This window comes from Saccoglossus kowalevskii, chromosome 18 (assembly GCF_978046115.1).
Source record: "Saccoglossus kowalevskii chromosome 18, keSacKowa6.1, whole genome shotgun sequence".
In the NCBI taxonomy this organism is placed as follows: Eukaryota; Metazoa; Hemichordata; class Enteropneusta; family Harrimaniidae; genus Saccoglossus; species Saccoglossus kowalevskii.
Window position 1 is genome coordinate 14,680,792 of NC_140658.1, and position 13,867 is coordinate 14,694,658.

The window sequence follows — 13,867 nt, forward strand, 5'->3', positions numbered from 1 at the left end:
ATTCACTGGGTTTTAAGTTCACAGATTTACCCCGGGAAACAATGATTTCTAGATTGATATTTAACTTATTCACATGGATTTAATTTAGCGAATTATACTTATTAGCGAAAATAGCGGTAGTGAGATTAAAACCCAGTGAATAATTAATTCCTTTACAGTATATTAAATATTAAGTGATATTTTTGACTTCTTGTTAAAAAACAGCAAGTGTGATTGCTTTGATAATATACGTATAGGTACTACAGGTAAACCTCTCGCAGATTTGTTCATTTCATGATGATATCTTCAATTCTTTAATTTTGATGAATATTTTTGTAATTTTTGGTAAAAAGAGATATTTTCAACTTGATGTTAAAAACCGCATGTCTGATTGCTTTGATACTATACATGTAGGGACCTCAGGTAGACCTTTCTCAGATTAGTTCATTTTTCAATGATATCCTCAGTACAGCGGAGCCATTTTGCCCAAGGGGCTGCTTGTTGTAATCTTTTACTCGTCATACAGTATTTTAAATCCCTCTTGACATGTATGCCATTAGAGAAATAAAGATGTACCCCGGTACTCTTATTATTTAATAAAAACTTTGTCATGACCTGAATATTTTAGATAAATAACCGAGGGGCAGTTTTAAAAATGTCACAAAGGTTCAATTAACTTGTTGCTATGAATTTTAGAACGATTATCAAGCAATTCATTATTCGTTTTACTCATTTCCTTCTGTTTGACGAAAAATTTGCAGACCTACAAATACGTTAACTTTTTTTCTCAATTCCAACAATTCCATTTCGTAACTACAAAGTTGAAAACTATCTTCATTAACTGTTTTCATATTTATGGAAAGAGTCACAATTTTATAATAATTTTATAATATCTGATATTTCGTTTTCAAATAGTAAAAGTAACTACATTGTTTACATTCCAAGCACAGCTTCTTTTCCTGCAAAGTTCCAGGTTTTTTATTCATTAATTGTGCACGAGAAGTACACCCACTTTGTTTCCATGGAAACAAGTTGGACAGACAAATTAGGTACCAATATTTGGGACACGTGCAGTCCAAGAACACACATTCAGATTGCTTGCGTGTACTTATTTGTGAAAAAAGGGAAAACACAACATATTGGACAGAATTGAATTTATTATAAATTGAGTTCTTTAAAAAAAAAAGTTGTTTTTTTCTTCAAAATATACATGTATATAAATAGTTCATCTAAAACTGTCTGAATCAGATATATCTTTCTTTGAAATTCTGTCAATAAGAGCCAAGTGTCTTGCTTCTCAGTTAAAACTAGCAACATTCTGCATTTCATTTTGCGTATATTTCAAACTGTTACTATGGTAAAGGGATGGGGAGCAGAATTATGAATGCAAGGGATAGACACCCATTTTGAAAATAACTTTCTGTTTGGGACGATATACTTGTATTTGATATACGTGTAATACCAGAAAAAGCAAGCCTTGAATTTCTGAGGGGAATTTTATGGAAAATTAATTGATTTTCAAATGGCGGACTGATACATTCAGAGTGAGCAGTCGGCTGAATCTATTTTTCTCATTGCCAAGTCAAGTGTACTGGTAGTTGAATCGGCTTCATTTAAAAAAAAATAGAAAAAAATACTCCTGAGCTCGTTTCCATGACAACAATAACCTTTGTGTAATTGTGATTTTTCTATAGCAAAACTCTAGTGTCCTTTTTGAATTGAAAATTAGACAAAGTTTTCCTTCTGACATTGTAATGGCCAGTTACAGAGAATAAACTTAATAAGGTTTAGCCATGTCCATTCTTAAGTTTGATTGTCCAATATAATATACTATGATATTGTTTTCGATTAAAAGCGTGCAGTATAAGTGTATGACGAACGGCTTGTGAACTTGTCTTAGTTGCAGGTATGTGGACTTTGTAGCATGGCGCCCTCTACGGGCAATGACGTATAATTGTGAATTACTTGTATAACGAATCCTATTAAAAGTGAAAATAATTCAAATGGAAGCCGGCGCGTGTACCAATTCTCGTGATTTTTGACACTTTCCTGTCGGCAAAATAAAAAAATGACAAGATTGGATACTATAGTAGTTGGGCAGCTAAGAGGCCACAGCTACCAAAAATCATACCCAACAGAAAGCAGATTAATTTAAATTGTGTATAAGCACAGGGAGCCCAGGAACTATAATCAACTGTAATACGCAGTCTCTACCCCCCCCCCCCCCCCCCGCTCATAGAGACTGCGTATTACAGTTGATTATAGTTTCTGGGCTCCCTGTGGTATAAGCTTCTTGAATTTACATAACGGTGTGTGCACGCAGTCGACTGTAAACGCAGAGACGCGTTACTTGGAACTCGGACTATTATAGAGCGAGCCTGAGCGTTGACACCCGTATTTTGTAAAGCTCGATAAATCTGTCTACATGGCGCCCTCTAGTGGTACGTATGCCAAGTCATCCCACGGTCACGGTACATTCCATGCTGTCAGGGGCTCGTAATTCTGTCACCGAATGGTTCTGAAATGGAAACGAGAAATATCTTAGTATTTGCATGAAAAACGTTTAAGTTGGGTAACAACAATTACTTCAAAGAGACCACAAACTTTACGCGATATCTTTATTAAGACAAAATATGTATAACTTCTTTTCATCACGCACATCAGTTAGAAACCTGTGCCTCACGCATTTTTTGTTTGTTTGTTGCAATTTTACGTAAATGATCGTTTTCTGTTTTGTTGATCGTAAACAACCTTTAATGCATATTGGAAAGCGATATTTAATAAGTATTAAACGTTGAACATGTATATTCAACTGAAGTTGTTACAGTTGTAGTGGTATTAAATCTTTCATCGCAATGTCGGTTTCAATTTTCTCCAGGACGAGAATGAAACCTTGTTTGGCGTTGAACGCCCATATTTATATTGCGAGAACTAGTACAGCGCCACCACACGACGTATCACAGCCGGTTCTCCAACACGACTGATTTGCCGAAACCCCCGCGGCTAAAAGATAACGACCATCGAGGAATTTAAAAATATTTACGCCCACCGCGTAAACCATGCATCTCGCTGTCATATCTACTGGTAACCTAACCCAACACAGGGACCCTGGGAAGGCTGTTGTTTCGTACGTTTTAAGGAGCAGCCGCTCAACGCGAGACGTGATCACAATGTCGATCACACTTAATTATATTACAACAACAGAAGCGTAACAATAAGCTGTCCAGCATTAAGTACCAAATATTTCTTTTTGTTGTTTTGAATCTGAAGTCCTGAACTTCGAGATCAGCATCGAGCAAAATAATTGGATTGACCTTTTTGAAAACCGTTATCCAATCATACGGTCGGCGGCGATTCAGACTAGTTCATTTTATTTGGGTCTGTTATTTTTGTCTTGGTATAATAGCGATGGTCCCAAATACTCTCAAACAATAACAACAATGTTCTTGGCTATACAATGGAATTGTTATTATTGTTGGGAAAAGGACGGTGAAATTGTCGCTATTGTGTGAGCACGGTGAATGGTACCGCGTACGTGCTCCGCTGGTTATCTAGTCCAAGCCATATAGGTTACTGTAAAATACTTTATTTGAGCTGGAATTATTTTTTGCTGAAAAGACTTTTTGGGAGTTTTGTATGGAATTTATTTTCACTAATTTTTGACGAATTGAATGTAAAATATAGGAAAAAGGTATATTCGCTGGATTTTATTTTAACTAAATCATCCCTTCAGCGAAAATGCGTTGTATTTACAGTATGAAGTATTTTATCGTGACAATGCTACGGGTAGCTCTGATACTTTTTCGACGTAGCTGTCATCTTTTCTAGTTCAATTTTGTCAAAGTTGACACATGGTTTCCCAGTAAACAAACCGTTAATTTATTGTAAAGTAATTGCGAGTTATTATAGTAACGAGTCTGGCATGATTGTACGTGTTATTGTACATATGGCCAGTTTCTAGATAAAACAAACGTGGTTTACTAAACTGCGTAGGGACACAGACATTCACAGATTACACGGCCAGGACGACGAGTCACATGACACAAACTGGTAGAGTTATTTGTTTCCTCAAGTTAATTGATTTATTTTAGCCCCGATAATCATGTATATGCTTTCAAGTGATCTCCAATACAGTTTAATATAAGACTTCGCCTTCGCCTTAGTTATATGTGGATTAGGTTAGACGTAAAACACACAAAATATATACTGATAGGCCGCGTTGTGCTGACAGGCAAATACCGTTTTGAGCTTATGGTCAGTTACTAGTAGTTATAATGCTTGTCACGATTTATCGCATTTAAAGCTGGGCTACAGGGGTGACCGTAACAATTATTTGTCAACTGCAACGGACCATGTTTCCCATACATTCTTAATGTCGTGAATAAAAAAAAAGTATAGCCCTTGATTCGCTTCTAACATGTATGCCGATATATATACATACTGTAAAAAATGTCTTTTTAGCTAAGCATGTTATTTTAACTAATTTAGCTAATCTTTAATTTCGCTAATTCAAGATGTAGCTAATTTAACAGAAAGTATTAAGATTCAGTTAATTCATGCTAAGAGTAAAATCCGCTAAAATGCATGCAGCTATTTCAACGTGTTCTACAGTAACGTTAACATGATAAACAACCCCTTCCTTGACGACGAGACTGTGATAGTAGTCATGGAAATAAATACCTTCATATTACAAGTCGGAGTCGTTACTTTGGTCGTTATTTTATGTTTATTTCTTCTACAAGGTAAGAAGCAAATTTTAGCACTTAAATATAATCTTTACACAGCAATAAATAAAGTGTTTATAATCACTATTTTATTGCGAAATGGTGTGATTTGTAGCTGTATTTCGAATCTGCACCTGTCGGAAAATGTGTGTCTGTGTATCGTGACAATCGGATGCAGAACGTGAAGGTAGCACTGGTCTTGCCAATATATGCATGAATCATGTTATGATAAGTATATCTGTTTGAATTGGTATATATAGATACAAGAATCTGATGCACAATGTTAAAGAGTAACGATGTCACGCCGTCGTGTCCGATGCGAGTCCTACACGACGTATACAACGCGTGCACAGCTGTTTACGTGAACACGTGCTGTGCGGGACTAGAACGCTTTAGTCCTAAAACACCATGAGGGTTGTTTCACCTTCAACGCACTGACCATCAATTATTCAAAATGTCATTCTAAACACTGTAACAACGGCCATTAATTAATAATAATTTTCTTCACCAATTATCATCCAACCTCGTAGACTTGAAGTGCTCGGTAAATCACAGTTTTGTCCTTAACTTTTATAATTGTAGTTTTTTTTTAGTGACCTTGCTGCTGAACTTTCTGAAGTCAGTGTTGTGTCAATACACATTATTACAGTACTGGCCTGATATTTAAAAGATCTGGGATTTGTTTTATTACAAATAAATGTTCATTGACTTTTTATTCGCCAGAAGTTCCCTCGCCCCAAAAACTTTTCAATTTCCGGCGTTGTTTTGAAAGCTACGACACCGTTGCCAGGACGATATTTCCAACCAATGAGCATGATTATACCGCGATCGTACGTAACGGGTGCGAACCAAACTGATTGTGTGTTTGTTTGTTTGGTATTGAAGGCTGTGTATACGTGACTGACACGCCGGTAGCGCAGAGCAAACAGTATAAAACGGGTACCAAATGCGTACGAAAACTTGCCATGGCTACCGATATTCCTTGTTATTGTTTCTTCTCTGAGGTTACTATGGCGACCCCCGCAAAACGCACAGTATTTCGACAGTTCTCCCCATCAAGTTGACTGAGACACTTGTTATTAAAGTGCAAATGTAAACACCGCAAATATATGTGCTCCGTGTATATAGGTGGTTTGAGTCAGGATACATAATTGAACATTTTGATTAATTATATTTCCAACTCAAATAATCCCTACTATTAAGCGGGAATGTGCCCTGTGGTAATTCAGTGGTGTAGTTCACGTATATCACATGAAAGCTACGTCATTCATATTGACAACTGTGATTGGCTATGAAAATCATTCGTCGTTTAGGATTGTAAACCTCTTCAAAACATTGTTTTTTTGTTTTTTTTGACGCATTCGAAGTAAGTGAAGCACGTAAGAAGTGACATACATCAATATTTAATGAAATGTATCACCATGCAAATATTGCTTCATTAATAACGTTAATTTAAGATTTAGATGTGTATTTTTTAATTTCTCTATCGAATTTATTTAATACCACACATGAGACCCAAAAACATTGCTATTCTTTTCATTCATCAGCGACATTTGATATTCCAAAAAAATCATACTTATTTTCGATCTTATATTCAATTAAGTATTTTGTTATTCAATCTTAACAATATATATTTTAATTGTTAAGTTTGTGAATATATTGATATTAAATTCAGATCTATATTGTTTAATGTGGTACTCGTGTGCATACGTTAGTTGTGTTTCCATGGTGACTACTGTGACTTGAAATAAAACAAGTCACACGAGATACCAGAATGGAGTCGATTAAAAGGGTCACTTAATGGTTAAAATATTGACAAGTCGATAAATCTCACGGTTTCTGAATCAGATTGCCAATAGAAATAAATAACGGCATCCGATATGAGTAGTCAAATAATACCAGGCGTGTGTGTGTTTGACTTGCTAATATATTAGTTTTAATGTGATACGATCGATTATTTGAGAACAGTCATTGAATATTGTGAAGTGGTATCCATGACAACAGTAAATACGCACTCCCGGGACGATACAACAAATTGTACTTTTCTGTCAACGATAAGTTTTCTCATGATCACGTATTACTAGTAATATCCAGTAATTGACCATATATGTGTGTTTCCGGGGATTGTTATAATACGGCCGATTACGTCAGTAACTTCGAGATTTTTCAAGATTTGTTCACGATGCACCAAGCAAGTATAACCGGTTTAGGTTTTGTGTGGTATGTCAAATCAAACAGTTACCTGCCATGTCCTGGTTATATAAATAGTTACTCAGGAGACTTTAGTGATTAAGATACGACTAACATCGAACGAGGATAAACAAAATGGCGGATAGGGTGACGTACTCGGACACTGAAATCTACAGATACTATATGCCCATTTTTCCATATTTGCCATTCTACAAACCCAGATAACAATTAGATTGTTTATGAGGACACTAGTCAGGTTACTGCTTCACAAAAACAACAAGTATACTCAGACAATAGCAATACAGCGCTGACAACAACCGCGAGGATCAATGATCTTTGTGTCATTGCTCGAGGTGTTTATGTGTCAAGCGGACGTTATTCTATATACCACTTTCAAACTTCATTGGCACGTATGGTTAAATGTGGATATCGTTTTTGTTTTATACTTTACTATCTCAAGCTTAAGTTGAGTATGATTCAACGTTTGCGTCGAGTACAGAAGAGTATTCATTCGATGAAATATTCACCAGCGTATGTGCGCATGCGCTTTGAAATACTGGTACGTATGAAGAACTCAAATAACAATTCATTAACCAATTTATTTGTTGCAGAAACTTGAAAACTTCTAAATATGTTTGCTAGTGGCTCTTGATTCTGTGTCGTGTAGGCATCGTCCACTCGGCGTCACACGGTTTCGTTGTACCTTTGAAATTCAAGATCACGTATTTGGAACAGAAGAATAGTTGCGTGCACTCCAGCGATGTGCTTCGGCTACCTTAAATGATATATTGTTATGTCTGCTCACCGGGCTAATAGGAAGAGAGTAAAGGGCAAATTGTTTCCCCAACATTTGCCACAAATAGAGTTTAGTTATAGTGATATACATGTGGCACTCACCCACAGTAAATAACACTTATATCTGTTTCGTGTTGGGTGGGTCAGATAAGTTTAAATCTACTCGAGAGAAAACAAACAATAAACACACGAACTAAACTACATGTAATTCAATTCACAACGCCGTACAACTATGATAAACGCCGATACCGTTGTCCCGGCAATCAATAAAAATGAAAGTCTGCCAATAAAACCAAAGGAATTATTTTAACAAAGCCATCAAATTGAATAATATTTTTTCCGTTCTCCGTGAACCTGGTTAATAGCCTGTGGCAAAAATATCTACTAAGAGTTACGCCCTGTCCTCGGTGTCTCCGACGACAGTACTTTATTGTCGTTAGTTTAATAATAGAGACGTTGCCAAGGACGCTGTACTAGTATATAACTTAAAATTGTACGCGCCGTTAGGGACTATTGTTCTTTTATCAGGCTGGTCTTTACGTATAAACAGTTAACCCCCGGTGTCGTTCTCGTAGTGAAGATGGTACTTTCGTAACGGTGGACTGATATCGAGACCAGAACTTAACAAGTGTTCGTTTGATTAAACCGTTATCGGATCGGTTAGATTATCTGGAATTTGGGGTCATCATTTGATTGCTGATCCTAGTAGAATCTTCGATAGAATCACGATGTCCCGTAGATGGCCGCAATGCACAGGCGTTTAACTCCCGGCTTTAAATACCACTCGAGTTATTGTTATAATCAACGGCCACCCCCGTTGTTTGTGTAATGCACTTTCGTATTTTGTTTTCCATTGGAATTTAAATTCTTAAAGTCTATTTTAGCTATATGTAATCTTGGAAATTACACGGGCAGTTAAGCCAGGCATGAGTACACCACACCGCAGGGTTCGGTGACTGGAAAACACATGGAGACATAATTGGTTATACATTCACGATTATCTTCGTACAATTCAAACTTTTATGTTTTAAAAGGGACTATTCGACTGTGACTGCGTTTTTGTTGATGTTTTTTTTTTTACTTCAACCCTTTTCTGGTCAAGTCAATGTGAAAAAAAACACACGGCACATAGCTGGTGTGATGAGGATTAAACAGGTTGGTGGCGGGAACAGCATGGATCATAATAATTTGGAAGGCTGACGCAGTAAGATGGAACCATTATGTCGATAAATCCCAAAGCCTCTGGTCAATATTCAAGTTTTTGTTCCGCCATAACCGTCGTGAATAATTTTACACATTTTAATGTAATTTTCTACAATTTTCAACCAAAAGTTCATACACGTAATTTGTAATTCAAGTTGACTGCACGTATTGATAAGTTCTTTTCTTTCTTTTTGGGGAAAATGGGAAAAACATATATGTAACCGTGATTTGTGATACTAGTAGTAGATTCAAGTTTGTTGTATCGGTTAAACAGTTTTTGTGTTAACAGTCGCTGCCAGAATGCTATGCGAATAGTACTGGTACAAACATATGACTTCAGCTCTGTCACGTGACTTTGTAAGCGAACCAATAAATTCCTTCAATGACAAGACTATTCTGCCCATTCTGTTAAATGAATTTACACTCCGTGACTGACTCGACCACATAAGGGTTAATGATGGTGTATTTACAGTATTTCTTTCGTTTGTAATAATAACGCCTCGCACGTGGTTGTGCTCTCCGCTGCCCCAGGGGAAAAATATTGGGACAATGTTGACTAGTTGTTAATAAATTCCCATCCAATAAGGTATAAGACAAGTTATGCGGAACTAAATTTAATATATGCATTATAACAGCACATCCCGTCGATGATGAGGTAAGTCGAGCAGCAAATTGGTTTACTGCATCAACATTTGAATAGTTTAGAAATAAAAAATGTAACGTCATTTTTATTCACAAGAAAACCCGGAACAGTGCTTACATGAGTCAGTCGGGATTATCTGACACTGTCTTCGTGTCATCGTTTTCATTCCATCTCATTTATATTTAAATAAGCCAATAGATTCATCTGTCTCCTGATATACGTGGTTGTACGAGTAGATTGGTTTTGATGAAAAAGTATATTAGTCTACAGCGATAATCCGCCAACGTCTACGTATCAATTTAACTTTGCATGCTTACATAGACACTTTATTACAAACCAATGCGAGTGCATATCGGAACCTCAGACTAGAGAACGAACGTGTCACAATATCTTATATATATTTGACCGGACGTGGTATCAGTGTTTTTCCTATGATTTAATAACAATGGAGGGGGAAAGTCTCCCCAAATAAAATCTTTGCTAGTTGTACACAATGTTTTTTTAAAGCTCAAATTATTTCATTTTATTTTTGCAAGGGAATAAGAAAATCACAGGGGGAACAGCGCCTCTGTTACCGTTTTTTGTCACAGTGGGAACGTAACACCGGGTATAATGAATAATATAAAATTTGAATTAATAATTTTAGTACAGCAATGAATTAAATTCAAATACAGCAAGCGTAATTCTAGTGAGATGGCTTTCAGTATTTTTTCTTCTTAATTTATTTCAAACTACTAGAATCATAGACTGGTGATTTTTTTTCTATATAAACGGGACAGGTGATTCTTACTGATTACTCACCTTTGGGCTAAAAGCTGCCATTTGTCATCGGTAACGATGTGCCGGATTGATCCTCGTCTTCGTCGTCTTCTTGCCACGAGTCGATCTCATCATTCAACTGGAAATAATTAGCGATCTCTTCGGGGCCCTTACGAGCTATATCGATAGGCGGGTGTTTTAACGGATTCCCTTCTAAATTCGACGAGTTCTGGTAATCGGTCCAGTCGAGTTCTCTCAGGCGACCGAAGTTGCGCGGGAGACTCTGAAGTTTATTTTTCCCGAGCCAAAGACTTCTCAGTCGCACGCATTTGCACATACCGTCCGGGAGACGTTCTAAGAAATTGTAGAGTAGGCCGAGAGTCACTAGCTGTGTCAGAAAACCGATCTCTTCGGGGATACTCCTAATTTTGTTGTCGCTAGCGTCCAAGAACTCGAGGCCTTCGAGATTACACACCTCTAGCGGTATGGTGTCGAAATAGTTGTTAGCCATGTGTAAACTTTTCAATTTTTGCAACTGCGTAAATTCCGATGGTAACGAGGTTAAAAGGTTGTTGCTAATAGACAACCTCTCCAGGTTTCTCAGAAAGCACACCTCTGTCGGGATATCCGTCAGGTCATTCGTGTCCAAGCAGAGCACGCGTAGGTTTGACAGTTTCCGAATTTCTCGGGGCACCTCCATCAAGCGGAAATTCAGACAAGATTCCCGCTGGGGACTCATGTCGAGTATCTCGAGCTCCGTCAGATTGAATATCCCAATCGGGATCTCCGTCAACTCTTTGCCCCGGAGCTTCATCCGTTTCCCCTTATAGAACGGGTCGTAGTCTATCCTTAGCCGGAGATGTCTCCTCGACATTTTGCTTAAGTAAGTGCTTAATGGGTGGGATAAAAACACGCGACAACCGAAGGAGCGAGTAACACCAGTTAAGTTGACATTCGGCGTGTAGGCTCTCTATTCACGGGAGCTAATGTAATAAGCTGTCGGCTTCCACGCTGTCACAGTCACAATAATAAGGCACGTCAGTTATAGTGAAGACTTCAATATAGCGTTATTTGCATGTCTATTATATGGTAGGTAGGGGCAACAGGTTGGTGAGGTGCGACTATGCAAGAGTTGCTCGTCTCTGTTTGTGACCGTCCAATACTCAGAGCTTTGAGAGGCGTAAACAAACAACACGTCGCACCCGAAAATATTCAACGAATTTCTAATTTGGTTTTAAAACAATGGGAATTGTTTAAATACAAAAACGGCGATAACGCAATAACAACGCCTTCAACATTCGCGTACGTCGAACACCCTTCACAACTATCAACACGAGATCTAACGGAATTACTGAACCAAATATACGGGAACGACGTTCACCCATTTCCCCTCCACACACTACCCTCACCCCGATATAACAATGGAATCTCCCGATCAAACATAACTTTGACAGGTATTCGCCAAGCAGTGAACACTAGCCTTCGTCAAATGACGTCACGGCGGATCGATCGAATCCTTCAATTTTATAGTCGGCGGTGACCTTTCCAGGCAACAACTACGAGCGACTAAGTGGCCTATTATTGAAGTCTCGTAACACTCACAATAATTACCGTTCGTGGATGTGTACAATCGTTCGTTTTAAAAAAATAACAACACTGAGCCGCCAATGGATACAATAACATTCCATAATGGTTGAAACAGTTCATACTCATGGAACCATGCATCTTTTCAATTATTTGCTTTGTTGACGGTATATACGGTAATATATGCTGTATATTGAATTTTAACGGCATATATGGGGACGAAATTTCGCGAAAACTGCTACACAATTTTGCGTTTTTCTGTGGCTCGCGGAATTCACGAAAATAATAGGGTACAAACTTCTAATTTGGTAAATAGAAACACATGGACATCTTAAGGGATGGACCGTTATTTCTATCGAGGTTGATTATAATTAGGCAAATTTTGTTTCGAGGAATGGCGGAATAATTATGTGCATAATTGGAATCACGTGATGATCCAAATATGTGTTTAAAGCATAAACGGCAAAAATAGTCTACCACCCAGTATAAATATTGGTTCATCCCTAGCTTTAGAAGAACTCCAAATATCATTGATTGATAGAAAAACGGCATTTGTGTTCAACAGTTCATAATTAGTAAAGAATAAGGTTGAACAATTAATTTGCGTAATTCATAAACTTTGACCCACTCTCCTTTGCGAAAGATATTCCATTTTATGTGTATTTGTTTCCTTTTCTGCGTTAAATTGGTAAACATCCACCGGACGAAAGAGCTCATAGTTGTTTAAATGAACGCAATATCCGTTTGCCTCTTTTGTATCGGTCCGCAAAGGGAGCGAATTCTCAAATAATCGCTGGGATGAAAAAGAAACATTTAAATTTATTATTAGAAGAACCGACAATATAATAACACTTTGAGTGTTAATGTTGGACCGTTTCAAGACACACAACTAGCAATAAATTCCCGATGTTAATTCATGTCGGAAAAGAGCTTAGTTAGGACGGTATAATATTGACTCGGGTGCGTAGTAACCATGTGCGTAGTAACCATGAGCGTGGAGTAGCGAGCGTTAAGAGCAAATCAATAGTTGTATTTCAATGACGTCTACCAATTTCAAAATGGCGTTAATATAATCGATGGGCGTTGTCATGACTACCGGATGCGGTCGATACCCAGTCTATTTGCGTTTGGGTTCGTCGTGATACGGATACGAAGGAAATGAAAACTTCATCCACTGAGATCCACTCTTATTAGATTTAATTAAGTTTTTCACATACACTCTGATTACTACTGGCATTTAATTAATATCGATGAATTTTTTTTGCGTGAAAGATAGAGTCGAATTCGAGCATTGAATCTGTAAGCATGTTTATAGCCACAATCTCTCTGTCTATGATAAAGAGTTTGTGTATAGCACTGATGTGATGTGTAAGATTATTACAAAAAACAAACAAAAAAAAAACATAAAATCCAATGGACTCTTGTTCCACTGCAGTGAAAAGCTGAAATTCTCAGCAAGAATACTTGAAGCTATTTGTCTGGCATTTTTTTGCTATCCTTTCTATGTGCATGTGTAGATTAATAGTCGCAATAAATGTCGTGTCAGTATTGGCCGGAGGCCGGGTAAACATATGAAGCGGGAGGCAATGTAAACATTGCAGTCAGTAGACACGTAACGTCAATACGAACATGGGGTACGTTTACGCACACTCACTTTATTGCCAGAAAAAAATCTGGTTTACAGTATTTTAACAAGCATTTAAAGACATTACAACATTTACAACATCGTCACGATGATAGTCACTGCAGGGCAATGCCATACCAGTGAGCCTATACTCGACAAATCTCTAGAGGGCGCTGGTTTACAAACACAAGAACATTACCGCAGAAATATTATGCATTTTTGTCCCCTTTCACACATTATTCAAACGAATGTATTTCAACTCTGTTTTTCTGTTTTCACATGGGCATGGGTTAGACGGAACAAGTTGACCAAAGTCACATGACATTGCCTGGGTTGGGTAGTTCTTATCGGGTGGAATTTTATTTA

At 37.5% G+C, this 13,867-nt stretch overlaps 1 protein-coding gene across 1 annotated transcript; it reads right to left on the reverse strand.

The window, feature by feature from the left end:
- Positions 1 to 2,230: 2,230 nt before the first annotated feature.
- On the reverse strand, positions 2,231 to 11,316 carry LOC100370194 (uncharacterized). Its single transcript, XM_085492848.1, has 2 exons — positions 10,336 to 11,316; positions 2,231 to 2,497 (listed from the first exon to the last, which is right to left on the reverse strand). The coding sequence occupies exon 1, from the start codon at positions 11,165 to 11,167 to the stop codon at positions 10,343 to 10,345; it is 825 nt and encodes a 274-aa protein (XP_085348974.1). The 5' UTR covers positions 11,168 to 11,316; the 3' UTR covers positions 2,231 to 2,497; positions 10,336 to 10,342.
- Positions 11,317 to 13,867: the final 2,551 nt, after the last annotated feature.